This window comes from Rhipicephalus sanguineus, chromosome 5 (genome assembly GCF_013339695.2).
Source record: "Rhipicephalus sanguineus isolate Rsan-2018 chromosome 5, BIME_Rsan_1.4, whole genome shotgun sequence".
Classification (NCBI taxonomy): Eukaryota; Metazoa; Arthropoda; class Arachnida; order Ixodida; family Ixodidae; genus Rhipicephalus; species Rhipicephalus sanguineus.
This window is the reverse complement of record NC_051180.1, coordinates 74,184,633-74,202,408: the sequence shown is the minus strand read 5'-3', so window position 1 is coordinate 74,202,408 and position 17,776 is coordinate 74,184,633. Positions and strand designations below refer to the sequence as shown.

Below are 17,776 nucleotides of genomic sequence, written 5' to 3'. Positions count from 1 at the left end.
AAATGCGCTCTCCGCAGAGGCTCATGACGTCTAGGCCTATCGGTAGCGAGAAAGTGCGACGGCGATTCATCGGCGGAAGTCGTCTGTTCCAGAAACGCTGCTGATAGCTCGTTTCAAGCGTCGCACGGCACCGTAAGGAAAGCAATATTCAGTAATAACTACATGAGTGCCGCTAAAATGTCTGTCACTTCTGTTTCCGTACATCGCGGAATGAAATCCGGGATCGCTCGCAGTAGATATATGGGACAATATCGAGTTTTCCTTGCTTCGCGTTTATGGAAGAGCACGCGAACGGTGGAAACGCGTTGACACTTTTCCTCAGATATACTTTATCCATGGATCTTCATCCAGAACAGCTTTTTCGTAATTCCTTCCGCCAGCACGTCCGAGTTTGTAATCACTCTGCGGTAAATAGCCCCTAAAAGGCCCTGCCCTTTCGAGCTCACGTGCTAGGGTTCCAATTCGAATTTTTTGCTTGCTTTTTTAAAAATATCATCTCATTATTAAAATCATATCTCCTGGTCGGAGCAGCCGCAAATGCGCAGCTGTCAGTAGCGGGCCCGTCGCTGACGGCCCACAGTGAAGCGGCTACGCCATGTTACACGTCCGCCCCTCGCTTTCGGGGGTCAATAGCTAATGGTTAAAAAAAACTCAGTTTCGCTTAAGAGCGAAGCAATGAATGCGATACCAAAAAATTGTATTGTGAAACGAAGTAAGACAAGCAGCTAACTCTTTTGGATCCGATATCGCGTAACTCAACAAAACGCTGGTTTAAAGGAATATGGCCCCTCCAGGAACCGAAGCGTTTTCTTGCTCTGAGTTCTCTAAACGCGAAGTAAGCGTTGAGAGCACAGAAAGTTTACGAGCCGTCTCCTGATGCCTCGAGATCAGGGGCGTAGCCAGAAATTTTTTTCGGGGGGGGGGGGTTCAACCATACTTTGTGTATGTTCGTGCGTGCGTTTGTATGTGTGCGTGCATATATACGCAAGCAAAACTGAAAATTTTGGGGGGGGGTTGAACCCCCCCAACCCCCCCCCCTTTGGCTACGCCCCTGCTCGAGATAGCGCGCGCGCAAGCGACTGTGCCCTTCGAAAGATGCCCCCCCCCCCCTGCCGCTCCCCTGGAGTCCCTTCATGCTCCTTACGAAAGACGGGCGGGGCGTTTTCTCTCTGTTTGATGAGCAATCGACGGCAGGCCCGCACACGGGACGATGTTATCTCACGCGCTGTCCGTGCGGTGGAGACAGACGGCCGGCTAGTTTAATCTCCGCTTCACCCGCGTTCGTCGCCTGCGCTCGCTAGCTTTTACCCGCGGCTAGAAAGCGCGTGGTCATGTTATTAATTTGGACTTTATACGGAAAATTACGGTAACGGCGACGGCAAAAATCCGCCAAGAGTGTCCATATAATTGCTATCGCAAGGGTCAATGTGCGGGGCAGATTTTGCCCCCCCCCCGATCTTAGGTGATTGGGGAGGGCGGCGGCCGCCCCCCCCTGCCCCCCTGTGCGCACGCCTATGCTCCTGAGATGATTTTTTCTATGAGATTAGCAATGAATCGAAATATTTCTAGCCTTCATAAGAGCCCCATAATAATACTCAGGTGCTTGAATGTTAATGCAATATGCTTCTGTATTGCACTCCAGGATGTAAAATTCGCTGCTCCAAAGTGCTCCCAGATGCAAAATTATCTGCTCCAAAGTGCTCCAAGATGAAAATTTTGCTGCTCCAAAGTGCTCCAAAACGGTAATTTTGCTGCTTCAAAAATTGCTCCAAATCAGAAGTCCTCGGTAGCATCACTGCGTATGCCACTAAATTACGATATCGCATGCGACCACCTGAAGATGCGTTTAAAGAACATATCATGGACGCTACGCAAGTCCTCGATGCAACGGGAGATCTTCCACGTGCTGTGGTCGCTGAGCCCTGTGCTGTTGACAAGGACGCAGCTAGCGACTGTGCTGGGGCGGAGAAATCTAAACAAGCGTCAAACACTGTAGATGTGACAGACAGCGGAGAGAAAGAAGCGGTACCTGCACATGGGTCAATCTTGACACAAATGGAAAGCCGCGGCAGTAATGCTGATGTAGAAACGCCACGTGAGAAGCTAACTAGTGCTGATGTGCGACGTTTCTCAGTGCTGGGCAGTATCGAAGATACATGTATCTTAGATACTATCTTAGATACTCTACGGGTATCTTGTATCTGTATCGCGATACGCCTCGAAAGACGAGTCATGGCCTCCGAGATTAGCCGGCGGCGCGCCGTTGCTACGGCCGTTCCATTCGCACGCAGAGCGCGTAATCGGAGAAAGCGGGTTAACGACTCCCGCCGCCGCACCGCGGCGCGCGCTCCCCATGGCCCGCTTCCCCCAACCATGGCCTCCGAGATTAGCCGGCGGAGCGCCGAGGCCATGCCCCGACGCAGGCCCGCGCGGAGGGCGAAAGCTCGGCAATCGCAGCCTCTGTGCGACGCGTAATAGAAAATTGCAACCCACACATGCGCCGACTAAAGGAAAAATGTCGCTTACTGGTGCTATTGTCTCTTCAATTCTGACGCATACTTAGGACTGCGGGGAGAGGCACATCGCCACAAGACCGTTCGCTGATGCCATACGTTACGTTTTGCTACGCGCTGGTAATTTTCTCTCGGGGACGGTCTGTAGCAAAAAACACACACACGGAATAGACACGAGCGGTGATCGGTCGCCTCGCGTGTTGTACTGTGAGGCGACCGGTGAGTGAGGGACATGAGGCGACCTTAATACAGTGTTCTGGGTAGAGCTGTGCATAACAGCCTGCAATGCATAAGGTTTTTGACATTATGTATGGAATTGAGGTGAACGTAGTAACCTCTTTAGTGTACGTGCTGGACAAGCAAGAAAGGTGTTTGACGCACCAAAGCCACAGCCTGGATGGGGGAGGGGGTGGGGGGCAGAGGAAATCACTCGAGGATACAAGACACTTTATTTACAAACACAAGAGCCAGAGCTTTGATTTTCAGCATATACAAAAACAAACACAACTGAAACTCTGAGCACTTTTCTGTGAAGTGACTTGCAAGCAAGCTTTCTGCGGTAGGCTGCTCGAGCAGTCACGGTGCCGCCCGCGTGAGTTAATAGCGGCCTTATGAACTTATCAAACACAACAGATACTGTGCTCGTCGCGTGGTCATCATTGATGGACAAATGAAAATGGTGCATTTCTCGAGTCGAGGGAGCAGCAGTTTAGCCAGCTGTTGACGCACGTTGCTCTTTTTTAGATGCGAAGTATCTTAAGGCGGAGCTCAATCCGGTGGTGGTGGTGGTGGTGGTGGTGTGCGGCGTGACCACCCTTACTGCGCATGCGCATACCCTCTCCACACACCTCCTCTCCACTCACCCTCTCCCCTTCTCCTCTCCACATTCCCTTTCCACTTTCCTTTTCCACTTTCCCTCGCCACTTTCCCTCTCCCCTCCCCTCTCCACTTTTCCTCTCCCCTTCCTCTCTCCACTTTCCCTCTCCCCTCCCCCTTTCCACTCTTTCAGTGAAACGCGGGCTAGAGATGCCGAAATTCTCTCCTGCGCAACGCCGCGATGAGCTCGAGCGCATGCGCGTCCCCTCCCCTTCTCCCTCCTCTCCTACGCTGCCCCCTCTCGCACGCCTGTCGACCACGTTCCCCGCTCGCCCTGTGAGAATTAACGGCCGCGCTAGATGAAAGATACGACGCGCGTAGCGTCCCTCTTCGCGTTCCACGACGCGAGGTCGGTAGCATGCCCAACGAACGCCAACGAAACGCGCTCGTGCAAGTGCTCTGGCTTCGCATCGCCTCATGGTCCCCTTTAGCGGGAGATGGTGTAATTTTTATATGCGGCAGGGCTATGTCAACAGCGTTCTTAACGGTCACAACGACAGTGAAAAATTCCGGCTTTGGGAAATTTAGCCCTCCCCTTTATTGCAGGCTAATAAGCCCCCTCAGCGCCGGGCCGGACTTATCTGACTAGTGGAGAGAAGGGCAGAAGCTGCATATTTTCCGTTCCTCAACTGCTCTCGCCACGAACCCTACTATGGTTGATGGTGGCCGCTTCACTGAAAAATAACATACCTATGTTAGTATATGAAATAAGACATTTTGCAATGCATAACCATTTGTGAAAGCAAAAAAAAAGCTGCCCTTCGCAGTAACACATAATAAAGGTGAGCAGCAATTTGTAGACAGCATGTACAAACATTTTTTGAGCATATAGCAAATTACCTGCAGTCCCTCAAAATGTTCAAATTTTGGGTGTTAAGCTATATACTCCAACATCTCCGCCGCAAGAATTTCGCTTGAAGTGCGAGAGACAAACTATGTCTTCTAGAGCGGTAGCATACTAGCACTTATGGTGTTTGAGCAAAAGAGAGTTATGCTGTAATGTAGCTGCCCCAGTACTTTCGTAGTTCGTGGAAATGATTTTAAAAATTACACCATTTCCCTCTAAAGGGGACGATGAGGCGATGCGAAGCCGGAGCACTTGCACGATCGCGTTCAGTTGGCGCTCGTTGGGCATGCTACCGACCTCGCGTCGTGGAACGCGAAGGGGAACGCTACGCGCGTCTTGCCCTCCCTCTAGCCTGGCCGTTAATTCTCACAGGGCGAGCGGGGAACGCGGTCGACAGGCGTGCGAGAGGGCGCAGCGTAAGAGAGGAGAGAGAGGGGGAGGGGACGCGCATGCGCTGGCGCTCATCGCGGCGTTGTGCAGGAGAGAATTTCGGCATGTCTAGCCCGGGTTTCAGAGGAAGGGTGGAGAGGGGAAGTGGAGAGGGGTAGGGGAGGGGAGAGGAAAGGGGACAGGGGGAAGAGGACAGGGTGAGTAGAGAGGGAAAGGGGAGATGGTGAGTGGAGAGGAGGCGTGTGGAGAGGGTATGCGCATGCGCAGTAAGGGTGGTCACGCCGCACACCACCACCACCACCACCACCACCGAATTGAACTCCGCTATAAGATGCTTCGCATCTAAAATGCATACCTACGTGTTGTCATATTTCGCGACAACTTGGAAAACGCCGTTCGGCAAGCTTGCATTCAACCTAGATGAAATATTCCGCGGTAGCAGCCTCTGTTGCCCAAATCGGCTGTTTAACGGCCACTAAAGTTGCATGCAAAAGCAAGGAGTAACTTTTTAATAACGTACCTGAACTTCTTTGTAGCTGCAGCAAGGCGTAGATGCACGTTTACTGCGTGCTACGTGCCAACACGGTTGATGTTGTGACTGAAATCGCACGCTGTGCCAAGCAGACGAGCCAAACGAGCGCCGCACGAGCCTTGGGGAAACATCGCCATCTCGCGGCGCCTTCAGGAGGCGACAAAATTACGCTTCTCCGCTGGGCAACGCGCCGAATGGGACGGCCGTAGCAACGGCGCGCCGCCGGCTAATCTCGGAGGCCATGGACGAGTATCTGTATCTGTATGACGGCCGCTAGGTGGCGCCGCTTTGTCTGGCTGGCTGCATACCGTGCTCTGTTCTCACGTGTTCCTGGCCCGGTACAGGGCCCGCCCGGCTCTGGACAAGCTCACTATTCCTTCTAGTAGGCATCCACGACACGTGGACACCATACGAGTACCGATCCGACCCCAGGCTGGCCCTCCAGGCCCCTTCAGAAATCCGAAGCGGCGCGGCGCCGCGCTAACCCTAACGCGCCGCGCCTGCACCTCCGTAATGCAGCGTCTCGCCGAGCCCTCGGTACCACCGACAACAAATGATGCCCCACCGGTAAGCCCAGCCTCCTGTTGTGCCACTGCCGCTGCCGTACCTACGCTGTCATTGTCTGGCAACGTCAGCAGGCCCACGCCGACAACCGTCGATCAACCGGCAGCGTTCCCCAACAGCGTGCACGCTCCAGCAACGTGCAACGCTGGAAGCGTCATTGAGACTCCCAGCTCAACCACGCTACCTCCGGATCCCAAGAGCGTCAATACTGCGTCGGCGTCGCAGTCGGCCGCGCATGATGCTGTTCCCACCGGATCTTCGCCTGGAATACTCAAAGAAAATTCTCTGTGTGCCGACAAGTCCGTTTTGAAGAGCGGCGTTCCTCTCGTCCCCACAGTTTTGCCCTCCACTATTGCGGCCGACGACTCTTCGACAGAAATGGACTTCGCGGCATCCCAAGGAAACGAAGATAATACCTCATACCCTGAAGGCAGCTGGAACACCGTGAGGGCCAACCGGAAACCTGCTTCGACCGCCCGACCTCGCACCGAGCTCATCACCGTCGGTATCCAACTTCCACCCGGGACACTCACGCCCAAACTACCTCTATACGACTTGCTTGCTTCCATCATCGCCGCCGCAAACCTCTCGCCCAAGACCAGCGCGGAAGTCACCCTTCAGGCCAAACCAGCTCAGAGCCTTGTGTTCCTGAAAACACACTCCCCTCTCACTGCCCACCTCCTCCTCTCTCTTACGAATATGGAACTTAACGGTAAGCCGATCACCATCAAGCCATATGCACCCAATCCTCCCATCTCATGCCTCGGCGTCATACACAACGTCTGTGGTCATTTCACATCAGCTCAGCTCTTGCATGACCTCGAATCTTTCACTACTGACATACTCGCTGCACGTATGATGGGCTCTACTGAATCCGTTCTCATAACATTTGCTGGAACCGTCATCCCTCGCTTTGTATATTTTAAACGCGTCTCTTTCCGATGTCGCCCACATAAACCTAAGCCCCCTACTTGTACCCGGTGCCTTGCTATAGGGCACCGTGCTCACCAATGCCCTCAGCACAGCGTTGCGGCCAAGTGCCGCCGCTGTGCAGCGATTCTGCCCGCAGATCCTGCTGCTCACGTTTGTGCCCAACCCTGGTGTATCCATTGCCAAGTCAATACTCATTCATCTCTCGACTCCACCTGCCCTTTCCTCCTTGCTAAGCAGCGGGAGTGTGCCAAAGCCGCTTTTCTCCGTCGCACAGCCTTGCGCCGAACCACCCAGCCATGCCCGCCCTCCTCTTCGACGCATGAATTCCGTTCACCCCCCGCAACATCCACCCCGGGATCCTACGCCGCTAAAGTGAAAGGCGCGTCACAGGTTTACCCACCTTCCTCTAACAACACACCCTCACCATCCATGGGTAACGAGAGCCGTTCCTTCGATCTCCGGCTCGCAATGCTGGAACGCAACCAGCGCGAGCAACAGCGCGTCTCAGATGAGTTACAGCAGAAAATCCACGCTTTGACGCAGACCCTAGAAACCACTACCTCTTCTCTTACCTCCGAACTCGCGGAGTTGATGAATAAGCAACTCGCCACGCTCACTGCCCCGACCTCCGACTTCCATGTAGCCAAACTGGCTGACATGGTCGAAACCACCACCACTGCACACCACACTCGCTTGGTTCAACTGGAAACCTCGATTGTCCGGATTCTTTCTGCCCTCGAAACCCAATCCAAGCAATTGGAATCCTTCGCTTCTATGCTCAACTCCCTACAAGACTCGCTCCCCCCGGCAAAAAAGAAGGAACGCGGTCGCACAAGCGCCTCCGCCACTGCAATGACTTAGATGGCGCGTGAAAAGGACCTCGAGATTTTGCAGTGGAACTGCCGCAACTTTCGCCATAATAGGACCCCTCTCCACCAATATATCCTCACCCGCCCTTTCCTGCCCCATTTTCTTCTTCTCCAGGAGACTCGGACGGCCCGCACCCTCCCGGGCTACCGTGCCTACCATGCTACGACGGGCACGCCACTTGCGTCCATTTATGTACGCACCGACGTTCCCGTCGAACCACTTGACATCCCCTCCACTCTCCTTAAATATTTAGTTGGTGTGGTCTATTACCAACCCTCTTCTCGCATCTCTCTCACCCTTATGTCTTTTTACAATCCCCCTGCCACATCTTCTTTGTTCAATGCCCTTGGCAAATTCCTCCACTCTCTTCCTTTGACTACCCATATCCTCCTTGGGGGTGATTTCAGTGCTCCTCACAGGCTCTGGGGTTACCCCCAGACACTCAAACCAGGCCGCCTTCTGCACTGTCTTGCCCAGGAACGTCACCTCACCCTTCTTAACACTCCTGACACCCCTACTCGAGCGGGCACTGCCTCACAGCGCTTCACTACACCCGACCTCACTTTCTCTCGGGGTTCCCTTCCTTTTCATTGGCAGGTGTCAGCCGAAAACTTTTTCAGTGACCACTTTCTCATACACATCACCACTTCCATTTCCCACATGACTCGGACACGCCAAGTAGTTCACACTGACTGGGAGGCATTCCGCAATAATCTCCTTTCTGACTCATATGAAAGTTACGACGACTGGACATCGCGGATCTCCGCAGCACTGGCATCCAGCAGCCGTCGCGCTCGCTTTCGACACCCTATTCCTGACCCTGATCCTTACTTTCTCCGTTTATGGCGTCGTCATAAACGTTTACAACGCTCTTTTCGCTCCCAGCCGCATAACGTCCAACTCTCCTCCCGCATTGATGCTCTGCGTGCTGAAATCGTGGCTTACGGCGCATCCCTCGAGCACTCTCGTTGGAACGCGCTGTGTGACAGCCTCGACTCCGCCTTGCACTCGCGATCCACATGGTCTCTCTTTAGATCTCTATTAGGTACTAAGCCTGCCCTTGCTCCCACCCTAGCTAAAGCGCTTACTCACGGGACTCCGTCTGACAATTTAACCTCGCTGTATCTCCCGCCTCCCTTAACACCTTCCTACCCAGATTACTGTGGCGATACTAACCCAGACCTAGACCGCCCATTCACCCTCAGGGAGCTTGAGGCTGCCCTGGCAACTCATTCTAATCGCTCGGCTCCCGGCGAGGATGAGATAACATATAATACACTCCGCAATCTTCCCGACAACGCTAAAGAATTCCTCTTAAAAACATTCAACGAAGCATGGGACAGCGGCTGTCTTCCGAGCTCTTGGACATCCTCTCTCATTTGCATGATTCCGAAGCCGGGCAAGCCTCCATCCCTCTCTAACCTTCGCCCTATCTCTTTGATGTCGTGCGTAGGCAAGACCTTTGAGCGAATGGCCCTGACTCGCCTGTCTGATTTTATTGAGGCGCGAGAGTTCTTCCCCCATTCTCTTATCGGCTTCCGACGTCGCGTCTGTGCGCAGGACATGTTCCTCGTCCTCCAGCACACATTTCTCTCACCTTCTCGCAATCAGATTCATGCTCTTGTAACCGTTGATGTCCGTAAGGCATTCGATGGTGTTTGCCACGACCACATATTGGCTCAGCTCTCCTCCCTTTCATGTGGTTCCCGCATGTATTCTTACATTCGGTCCTTCCTTTCTAATCGAGTAGCTCGCTTTAGAGTCGATACTCATCTGTCCAACCCGCACTCCCTCACTCGCGGCACTCCTCAAGGTGCCGTACTATCTCCTACCCTATTCAATATGGCTATGGCCCCTCTTGCCTCCCAACTATCCGAAATTCTTGACCTCCATCATATTTTTTATGCCGACGACATCACTCTCTGGTGTACGTCTGGATCTCCCGGACAAGTGCAGGATACTTTACAGCGTGGCCTAGATCTTATCGCTTCCTTTCTATCCACTGCTGGCCTGTCTCCTGCTCCAGAGAAATCTGAGCTGCTTTTACTCAATCGCTCCGCTTACCAGCGCTCCCACAATGATCTCATCTCCCTGCATCTTTCTGGCTCTCCCATTCCTACCGTTCAACAATGCAAAGTTCTTGGCTTCCCTTTGCATGCGGCCAAGAACGCGCAGGCCCTCCATCACGCTGTCAGGACCTGCCACTCGGTAACTCACCTCCTGCGACGCGTTGTCACTCGGCAGTCGGGTCTCCACGAGGCTCATGCGTGCCGTGTTGCCCATGCGCTCGCCCTCAACAAGTTCCTGTACTTTATACCTTACGTTCAATTTACCCAAACCCAACTTAACACCCTCGAAAGAGCTCTGTTAGGCCTCTACAAGGCAGCTCTCAATCTCCCTATCACTACCTCTACCACTAAGCTCTTTGCCACTGGCCTCTTCCATCCACTACGTTCTCTTCTTTCGCTCCACCACGACTCTCAGATTGCGCGTCTTTCTCTTACCCGTCAGGGCCAATGGCTATTGGCCCAAGCGGGTATCCCTCACATTCCAGTTCCCGTTGCCACTTTGCCTTCTCCCGCGTGCACCCCTGCTCCCAACCTTCGTATCCTTCCTCTCCCGTCCAACATGTCCCCCGTTCTTCACGCCGGCCGTCGTCACGCGGCAGCGCAGCATCATTCCCCTCCTTTTTCTACACAGGGAGTCGCCTATACGGATGCCTCGTTCGTGGCTCCTCGGGGTTCATGCGGCTACGCTATCTACCATGCACACCTTTCGACACCTGAAACCCACACCAGCGGGCCATACCTGCACCCACCCGATGTACTTTCGCTCGAGGTCCTTTCCATTGTCCATGCCTTACAATCATTTTCTTCCCTCCCTTCACTTCCCGAGTACACGATATACTCTGACTCTTACGCCGCCATCCGTAACATACAGAACCGCACATTACCCCCATACCTCCAACAGGAGGTTGAGCAAGCTGTCTATGCACTGCAACCTTCCCCTGTTTTCCTACGCTGGGTTCCTGGGCACTCGGGGATTGACGGCAATGAGCTGGCTCACCGGCTCGCCCGTGATATATTGCACCGGGCACCGTTCATCCCCTGGCCCACACCTTCGGGAGACAGTGGGAGCTCCGTCAAGAACGATGGGAAGATCTCGCTGCGCCATACTATCAAGGAGGTATACCTACAGCTCCGACTCGACAAGCGTCTTTACCCTCCTCCTCATCCATCGCTCACTCTACTAGAGGCTCGAATTCTACGGCACATCCAAATGAACTGCCTGATCACCCCCTCTCGCCTTTTTCTTTATAAATATAGATCGGACCCCTGCTGTCCCAATTGCCCATCTACATATGCAGACCTGCCACACTGCCTTTTCTACTGTCCAACTGCTCAGCAATCCAGCTCTTATCCTCCCCCTTTCCTTTCCATCACCACCTGGCTCGACTAGATCGGCGCCGAAGGGGAAGAAGAACAGCGTCGACTGATCGCGCAGGCGGTCGAAATGCTCGGCCTATGAATTTGGCTGAATAAAAGTCTATTACTACTACTACTATCTGTATTTCCGATACATTCGAAAATGTATCGTGTATCTTAAGATACAAGATACTTCTATCGCAACACAAGCGTGCGAAACAATAATCACTGGCCAAGCTCCACTTCTCAAGCTGGTACTGGTGCCACTAAGCCATCTGAATAAGTCTAAAGGCCGTGACGTAACTTTATTTTTCCGCCAGAGTCCTCCAGTGAGTGCAGAAGATGAGGAAGACAAGCGCGCGGACGTGAACGCCCAGCCCACGTACCTTTTGTTTTCTCGTTTTTTTTTTAGTTTGCGCCAGTGCCGTGACACTTGCTCTTAGCCACGGTCCTGCGCCGCGTACTCCACTGCATGTTGCGTCTATCGCGCAAATTCTCATGTTGCTATAGTGTCCTTATTGAAGAATGTCTTGTGTCTTGATTCGTGATGAAATGTGACGCGTGCAGGAATGGGGTTGCTTTGCGACTCGTAGATTTTACATAGCGATGTGAAGGATCTCGTGGATGCAAGTTTGACTTGCATGCGATGAATTAACTTATATGCAAGTAAGATTCTAACAACTTTAGCACCACTGGTACTGATGCTACATCTAATAGAGCAAGCGTTTACCTAACAGAAAATACTTGGCCTACCGCATTTATCACTTCGTGCTCATTTGTTCAATTATTGTTGGAAATCATAATTTGATTATTAGCACATGTGCTTTCTTAGCTGTCCCTTTGCATCCCATGCATTACCTAGGTCTCTATTATTTTTCCGGTCTGGTCACTGCAGTATATATTTTGTAACGCGCTCCCAAAATAAGATGTCTGCTTTATTCTTTTAACTGCCGGCTTTATTTCTGCTATTTTTTACACATTTACATGTTTCCAAGGCAATTTTGAAAACAAATATAAAATTATGTGGGTGCGCCTTGAGTATACAGTACAAAACATTCTGCTTACCGCTTAGGAAAATAGCGAAAGTGAGTTTGCATTATAATAACGGAAATTATTAGGAGCCACCTTAAAGATGTTAGGAAGGGGATTCCAGAAACGCTGTTATACGGAATGCACCATTTTACTCATAAGCGTCCGAACGAGCCGTTTCAGGCAATTCTTCATAGGCACTGAATTTTCTCTTATCTCAACAGGTAAGTTGACGATACTTCATGCTCATAGCTATTAAGGGCGCCGTCTGTATTGTGTTTCTGTACTCATTCAATGTGAATGTTTGATACACAACCACCTCTATATTTTACTTAGATTTGTTTTCCTGCTTTGGGCGTTCCTAAATTTTTAGATGTGAAGCATCTTATAGCGGAGTTCAATCCGGTGGTGGTGGTGGTGGTGGTGGTGTGCGGCGTGACCACCCTTACAGCGCATGCGCATACCCTCTCCACACACCTCCTCTCCACTCCTCCTCTCCACCCCTCCTCTCCACTACCCCTCTCCCACTTCCCCCTCACCACTTTCCCTCTCCACTCCTCCTCTCCCGTTTCCCCTCTCCCCTCTCCAATCTTTGAAACGCAGGCTAGACATGCCGAAATCCTCTCCTGCGCAACGCCGCGATGAGCACCAGGGCATGTGCGCACCCTCCCCCTCTCTCTCCTCTCCTACGCTGCCGCCCTCTCGCGCGCCTGTCGACCGCGTTCCCCGCTCGCCCTGTGAGAATTAACGGCCAGGCTCGAGAGAAAACAAGACGCGCGTAGCGTTCCTCTTCGCGTTGCAAGACGCGAGGTCGGTAGCATGCCCAGCGAACGCCAACCGAACGCGATCGTGCAAGTGCTCCGGCTTCGCATCGCCTCATTTTTTCATATTACTAATCGCCAGGTAATCGTAGCTATCACGAAATTCGTAGCAGTCAATCGCAGCAGTCACGAAATTTAGTTTCAAGGGCTGAAACAGTGAAGATGGTGGGAGCGGGGGTCGGAGACAGTTTGAACAAAATGACGTTGCCATTTGAAAGGAAGCCTTTGTCATATCTCATACTCATATACGTATTGGTCATTTCTGAAGGGGATTGGGAGCCAGCTTTCGAGGAACATCGATACCGATGTACACAACGAGTGAAATCTGGACGAAGATTCTGATATATAGAGTTTTTGTTCCACGGTTGTGTTTCAGGGTCCTCACGAGAGGAATGCTTAAGACCAGTCATGTCTATGTAGCTCATGTACATACTTATTTAAGAAAATAAAAACAAATGGGACGAAGACGGTCATATGTGCGGGCCGGACCGCTAGCGAAAGGTCTCAAACCACTAGTATACACCATGCATCCTCCCAGCCTCCCCCCCCCCCCAAAAAAAAGAAATATAAGAATGTCGCTACCAGCGTTGTTGCTGCTGTACACCTGTCAGGATACCCGGCATTGCGCAAATGGTATTTCGCGGACAAGGTAAAAGTCTACACCGGTATTTGCGCCGTCGCGTGTACGCTTCTTAATGAAGTTATTGTGATTATATGGCAACCCGCTAGCTGGTCGGCATGCTGAGCAAAGACTCCCATCAGTTGCAAATATGACAAGCAAGAACCGCTGTCAGCGAAGTGTACAGAGAGTTGTCCTGTGAAAAAGCTAAAACAAACCCCAATAAGTTGTTTTGGAAGGAAACTAATGTACTTTGAGCAAGAAGGGCAAAACTTTTGAGATACTAACAGACATTTCATTCAAATGAAACAACATAAGTCACAGTTAAGAAACTTGCAAGTAGACATTTTTCGTGCATAGGCGTTTGGTGCTACATTATATGGATCTATAAAAACAAATTTGAGAATGTATTGAAGTATCTTAAGATACAATTGCCAAGTATCGTATCGGATACAATTATTGTAGCAGTATCTTGTATCTGTATCTCAAATACTTCTTACCGAGTATCTTGTATCGTATCGCGATACAATTTCAAAGTATCTTTGCCCAGCCCTTTGTTTCTATAAGTAAGCGCCCTGCATCGCCAAACCCCGAGACGAGTGAGGAAAGTGACTCAGCGGTTGGCCCAAGACAATCACGACGTCAGAGACCATCAAAACATGCAGGAAAGTGCAGACGTTCAAGATCAAGGAATCCTGGTGGTAGTAACGGGGAGCATTCGCGCGCCCCTTCCCCACCAGACCGGCGCATGCAGCTGTGATAAAAGTGTAGACACCATGGCGCTGCCTCAGAAATTCACTTTTGCAACAATCAACGTAGTATGTGGACTTCGATCCAAGCAGAAGCAGTTGCAGCTCCGCCGGTTGCTGTTCAGCCATCACCTTGACTTCGTCGCCGTTCAAGAAACGAAGATCGAGAGGGAAGTGGATACGGATAGTGCCTTGTGGCCATATCTCTTCGTATTTGATGTAATTGTTTTGCACGCTGTAGGCCTATCGGTGGGCTGCCTTTTGTTTCTTGGGAAGAGTTTACCTTATTCTTCTGTTGCTTATAATGTTGACGAAGAGGGGTGGCTTATAGAATGCGACTTTATGTTGTATGGTTTGCCGTGGCGCCTAATCAATGTATATGCCTTCAATGATGCACCGCGGCTCACTAATTTCTTTGAAAGCTTGGCCACTTTGCTAGATTCTGACCGTAACATTCTGCTCATGGGTGATTTCAACTGTGTTTGCAGTCCATCTGATCGTACTGGGTTTAGTCGCAGCGATAAGAGTGCTGAAGTGCTATCTCTGATAGTTGAAAACGCGGGACTTGTTGGCATAGGAACACTGTATAGATTACCCTCATATACACATGCACAGGGTAGTACTCACACTCGAATTGATCGCATATATGTTCCAGCGCCTCTTATTTCTCGCGACCTGTCATGCAAAACGGAAACTATTTCGTTCTCAGATCACTGCATTTTTGTGGGGCAGATTGGTCATAACACTCGATCATATTTCAGACCGCAGTGGGCACTCTGGTAAGTCAACTCTTCAATTGTGAGTGATCAGTAATTTACTGCTCGCGTGCGCGTAGCCCTGAGGAGTTGCTTGTCGGCTGACATGCCTTTGTTTGCCTCTTGGGAATTTTTCAAACAAGAAGTTCGGACAGTAGCTATCGAAATTGGATCAGTGAGGGGCTTTTACAGAAGATTGGAACAAAATATGTTACTAAAGAATCTTCAAAACTTATATGAATTTGAATGTGAGGCGCCTGGTTGTTACACAGACGAAATCGCTAATGTCAAATGCGCACTCCAGAGGTACGACACCTTACGCTACAGAGGTGCCCGTGTTCGATCACGCAATACTCGTACCTTGCATTCAGAGGAACCCACACGTCCAGCCTTACTCGATGAATACCGCAACGCAAAAAGCAAATTTATACCAGATTTATATTCACAAGGTTCATTGGTAACTAATACAAGCGAAATCATGACAGAATTTGAAGCTTATTAGAAAGCATTGTTCAGAGATTCCTATGAAAAACAGATTGAAGATCTCGTAACGCAGTTTCTGTCATTTGTGATTCCTTTATGTGACAAAGAGTGTGAGTCTGTTAGTGGGCCAATCACTTTAAAAGAAATAGAACTCGCTGTTGACCAGTTATCGATGTCGAAAACGCCAGGACCCGACGGAATGTCGGGCGAGTTTTACAAAACCTTTAAATCCTTATTGTGCCCGGTACTGCTGGACATTTTTACGCAGAGTTTGAATATGGGGACCCTTTCTCAATCTTTTACAAGAAGCCACACCATCCTAATTCCGAAATAGAGAAAAGCTCCGTCATGTTGACGGCTACAGACCGATTACACTGTGTAACGTTGGCTATAAAATTTTTGCAAAAATACTATCAAACAGACTACAATTTGCCATGTCAATTCTTATTGGCGTCCACCAGACTTGCGGCCTGAAAGGTAGTTCAATACAAACCAACATACACATCGCCCGCACAGTATTGGAACATTCTTCCCACGCGTATGACTAACTGACAATATTACAAGTAGATTTAGCGAAGGCGTTTGATCAGGTTCGTCATTCCTTTCTCTTTTCTCTTCTAGGACATGCTAACGTTGGTTCCACTATATTCAAAGGTATAAAACTATGCTACAGTGATTGTTCAACTCGTTTGATTGTTAATGGCCACCTGTCAAAACCTGTGTTGATTCACTCTTCTGTTAAGCAAGGCTGTCCGTTGTCGCCACTGCTTTTTGCCCTCTATTTGGAACCACTGTGCTTAAGCGTCATTCGATCTTGCAATGTTTATGGTTTCAGTGCTTAGGGAAATGAGGTGGAAGTATTAGCGTATACGGATGACCTGGCGTTCTTTTGTATAGACATTTCCAGTATAAAAACAGTGGTGTCCGCTATTCGGGAATTCGGAACCATTTCTGGTGCACGAATGAACTTCGCTAAAAGTTTAGGACTGTGGTTTGGCCCGTGCGCTTATGAACCAACGGATTTCGAGGGTATTGCATGGTCCTGTGTGCCGCCGAACTACCTTGGTGTTCCACTGGATGCATACAAGTCAAGCGCACATTGTTGCAAAGAACGTGTACCCAGCCTAAAGCGTTACGCCCAGTCTTGGGCAGTAACTAGTTACTAGTAACGCGTTACCGGTAACTAGTTACTTTTTTCAGTAACTTGTAACTGTAACTAGTTACTTTTAAGTTAGAGGAACTTGTAAATGTAACACTGTTACTTTTTTCGCAGTAACTGTAACGGAAAATACCGTTACAGTTACTTCTGTCTTTATGAAAAATTATCCAACAGCAACACTTTTTCGAACTTTCTCCTTTACCATATATCCTCTCCACCCCTCAACTTTCCAGAATAGGGCTCCCCTCGCAGTTTAGGAGAGGAGGTGACTAAGCGTATTATCTTCCCTGCAGAAGACCGAGGTTGGAGGTCTTCATTAACGCAACATGTAAATCAATCGTGGTTCAACTGAACAGCCTGCTAAGTTCGCGTCCGTTTTTTTTTTTTCAGCATATATATCCTTTTCGTGACTTAAGCATCTAGCTATGTTCTTGGTGTACAGGTGGAGGAGCATTAGGATGCCATGTTTGTAGTCATAGGCTCCGAGCTAATCGTGTTTGACAGGTGGCTAGAAAACAGCAGAACGCGAAACGGCTAAGGCCAGAAATTCCGTGAACTAGCGAAGCGATATTTTAAAACTTCTTTGTAACTGGTTGTAAAATGTTTACTCCGACTTAATGCAACAATTATTAACAAAATGACAGACGTTTCACCCCCAATGCAGGTGGCATCCTAAAAAAGAAAAAAAAAAATGAGCCGAGGTCAACCAGTCCACTAGTCACACATGTCCTTGTAAATGTCCAGAGGGGGGCCGCGGCTCTTTTTGAAAGCCGCGGCGAATGAACCACGATTCCAAGAGTTGCTTTTCCCCCACCTTCGTTCACAAACCGGCGTCGTCGCATTGTTAAGGTCAAAGCTATGACCTGTCATCCAGCAGTGCTCAACAAGCTCGGTCTTATAACGCGTTGCATGGGTTGCTTTAGCGACATTCCGCTTGAGTTCTTTAGGCCTCGTTGATCATTTCCTGCCCGTTTCGCCGATCCGCGCATCGCACTTTTAGATACCGCCATGATCATGTGCAGTCTTAGGATTTCGTGAACACACGTTGTCATGTTCCAAGGTATAATAACGGGACTTAAAAACGGTTTGTATGCCCAGCGGACCGGAAGCTCTCCGAACAGAGTCTGGCACACCTTAAACATATGGAGCAGACACAATGGACGCCGTAACCACTCGTGATGCACTCCCCGCTGCTCTTCGCATGCGCTTCT

General features: G+C 50.3%; 2 protein-coding genes across 2 annotated transcripts; both read left to right on the top strand.

Moving 5' to 3' along the window:
• The first annotated feature begins 2,373 nt into the window (after positions 1–2,373).
• On the top strand, positions 2,374–7,031 carry LOC119394718 (uncharacterized). The gene is made up of 3 exons (XM_037662029.2): positions 2,374–2,423; positions 5,503–6,502; positions 6,717–7,031. The coding sequence occupies exons 1-3, from the start codon at positions 2,374–2,376 to the stop codon at positions 7,029–7,031; spliced, it is 1,365 nt and encodes a 454-aa protein (XP_037517957.2).
• Positions 7,032–8,755: 1,724 nt separating this feature from the next.
• Positions 8,756–10,945, top strand: LOC125758743 (uncharacterized; the record flags this gene model as incomplete). Its single annotated transcript, XM_049416362.1, has 1 exon — positions 8,756–10,945. A coding segment is annotated over exon 1 (2,037 nt), but the record flags the coding sequence as incomplete, so codon positions are not given.
• Positions 10,946–17,776: the final 6,831 nt, after the last annotated feature.

What these genes read in the sequence shown, in the direction of transcription:
- LOC119394718 (XM_037662029.2), top strand. Translation starts at nt 2,374, where the DNA reads ATGGCCTCCGAGATTAGCCGGCGGAGCGCCGAGGCCATGCCCCGACGC. An exon ending in GAGGCCATGCCCCGACGCAG is followed by an intron (nt 2,424 to 5,502) that starts GCCCGCGCGGAG and finishes GGCCCGGTACAG; the next exon opens with GGCCCGCCCGGCTCTGGACA. An exon ending in GCCTCGGCGTCATACACAAC is followed by an intron (nt 6,503 to 6,716) that starts GTCTGTGGTCAT and finishes GCCTTGCTATAG; the next exon opens with GGCACCGTGCTCACCAATGC.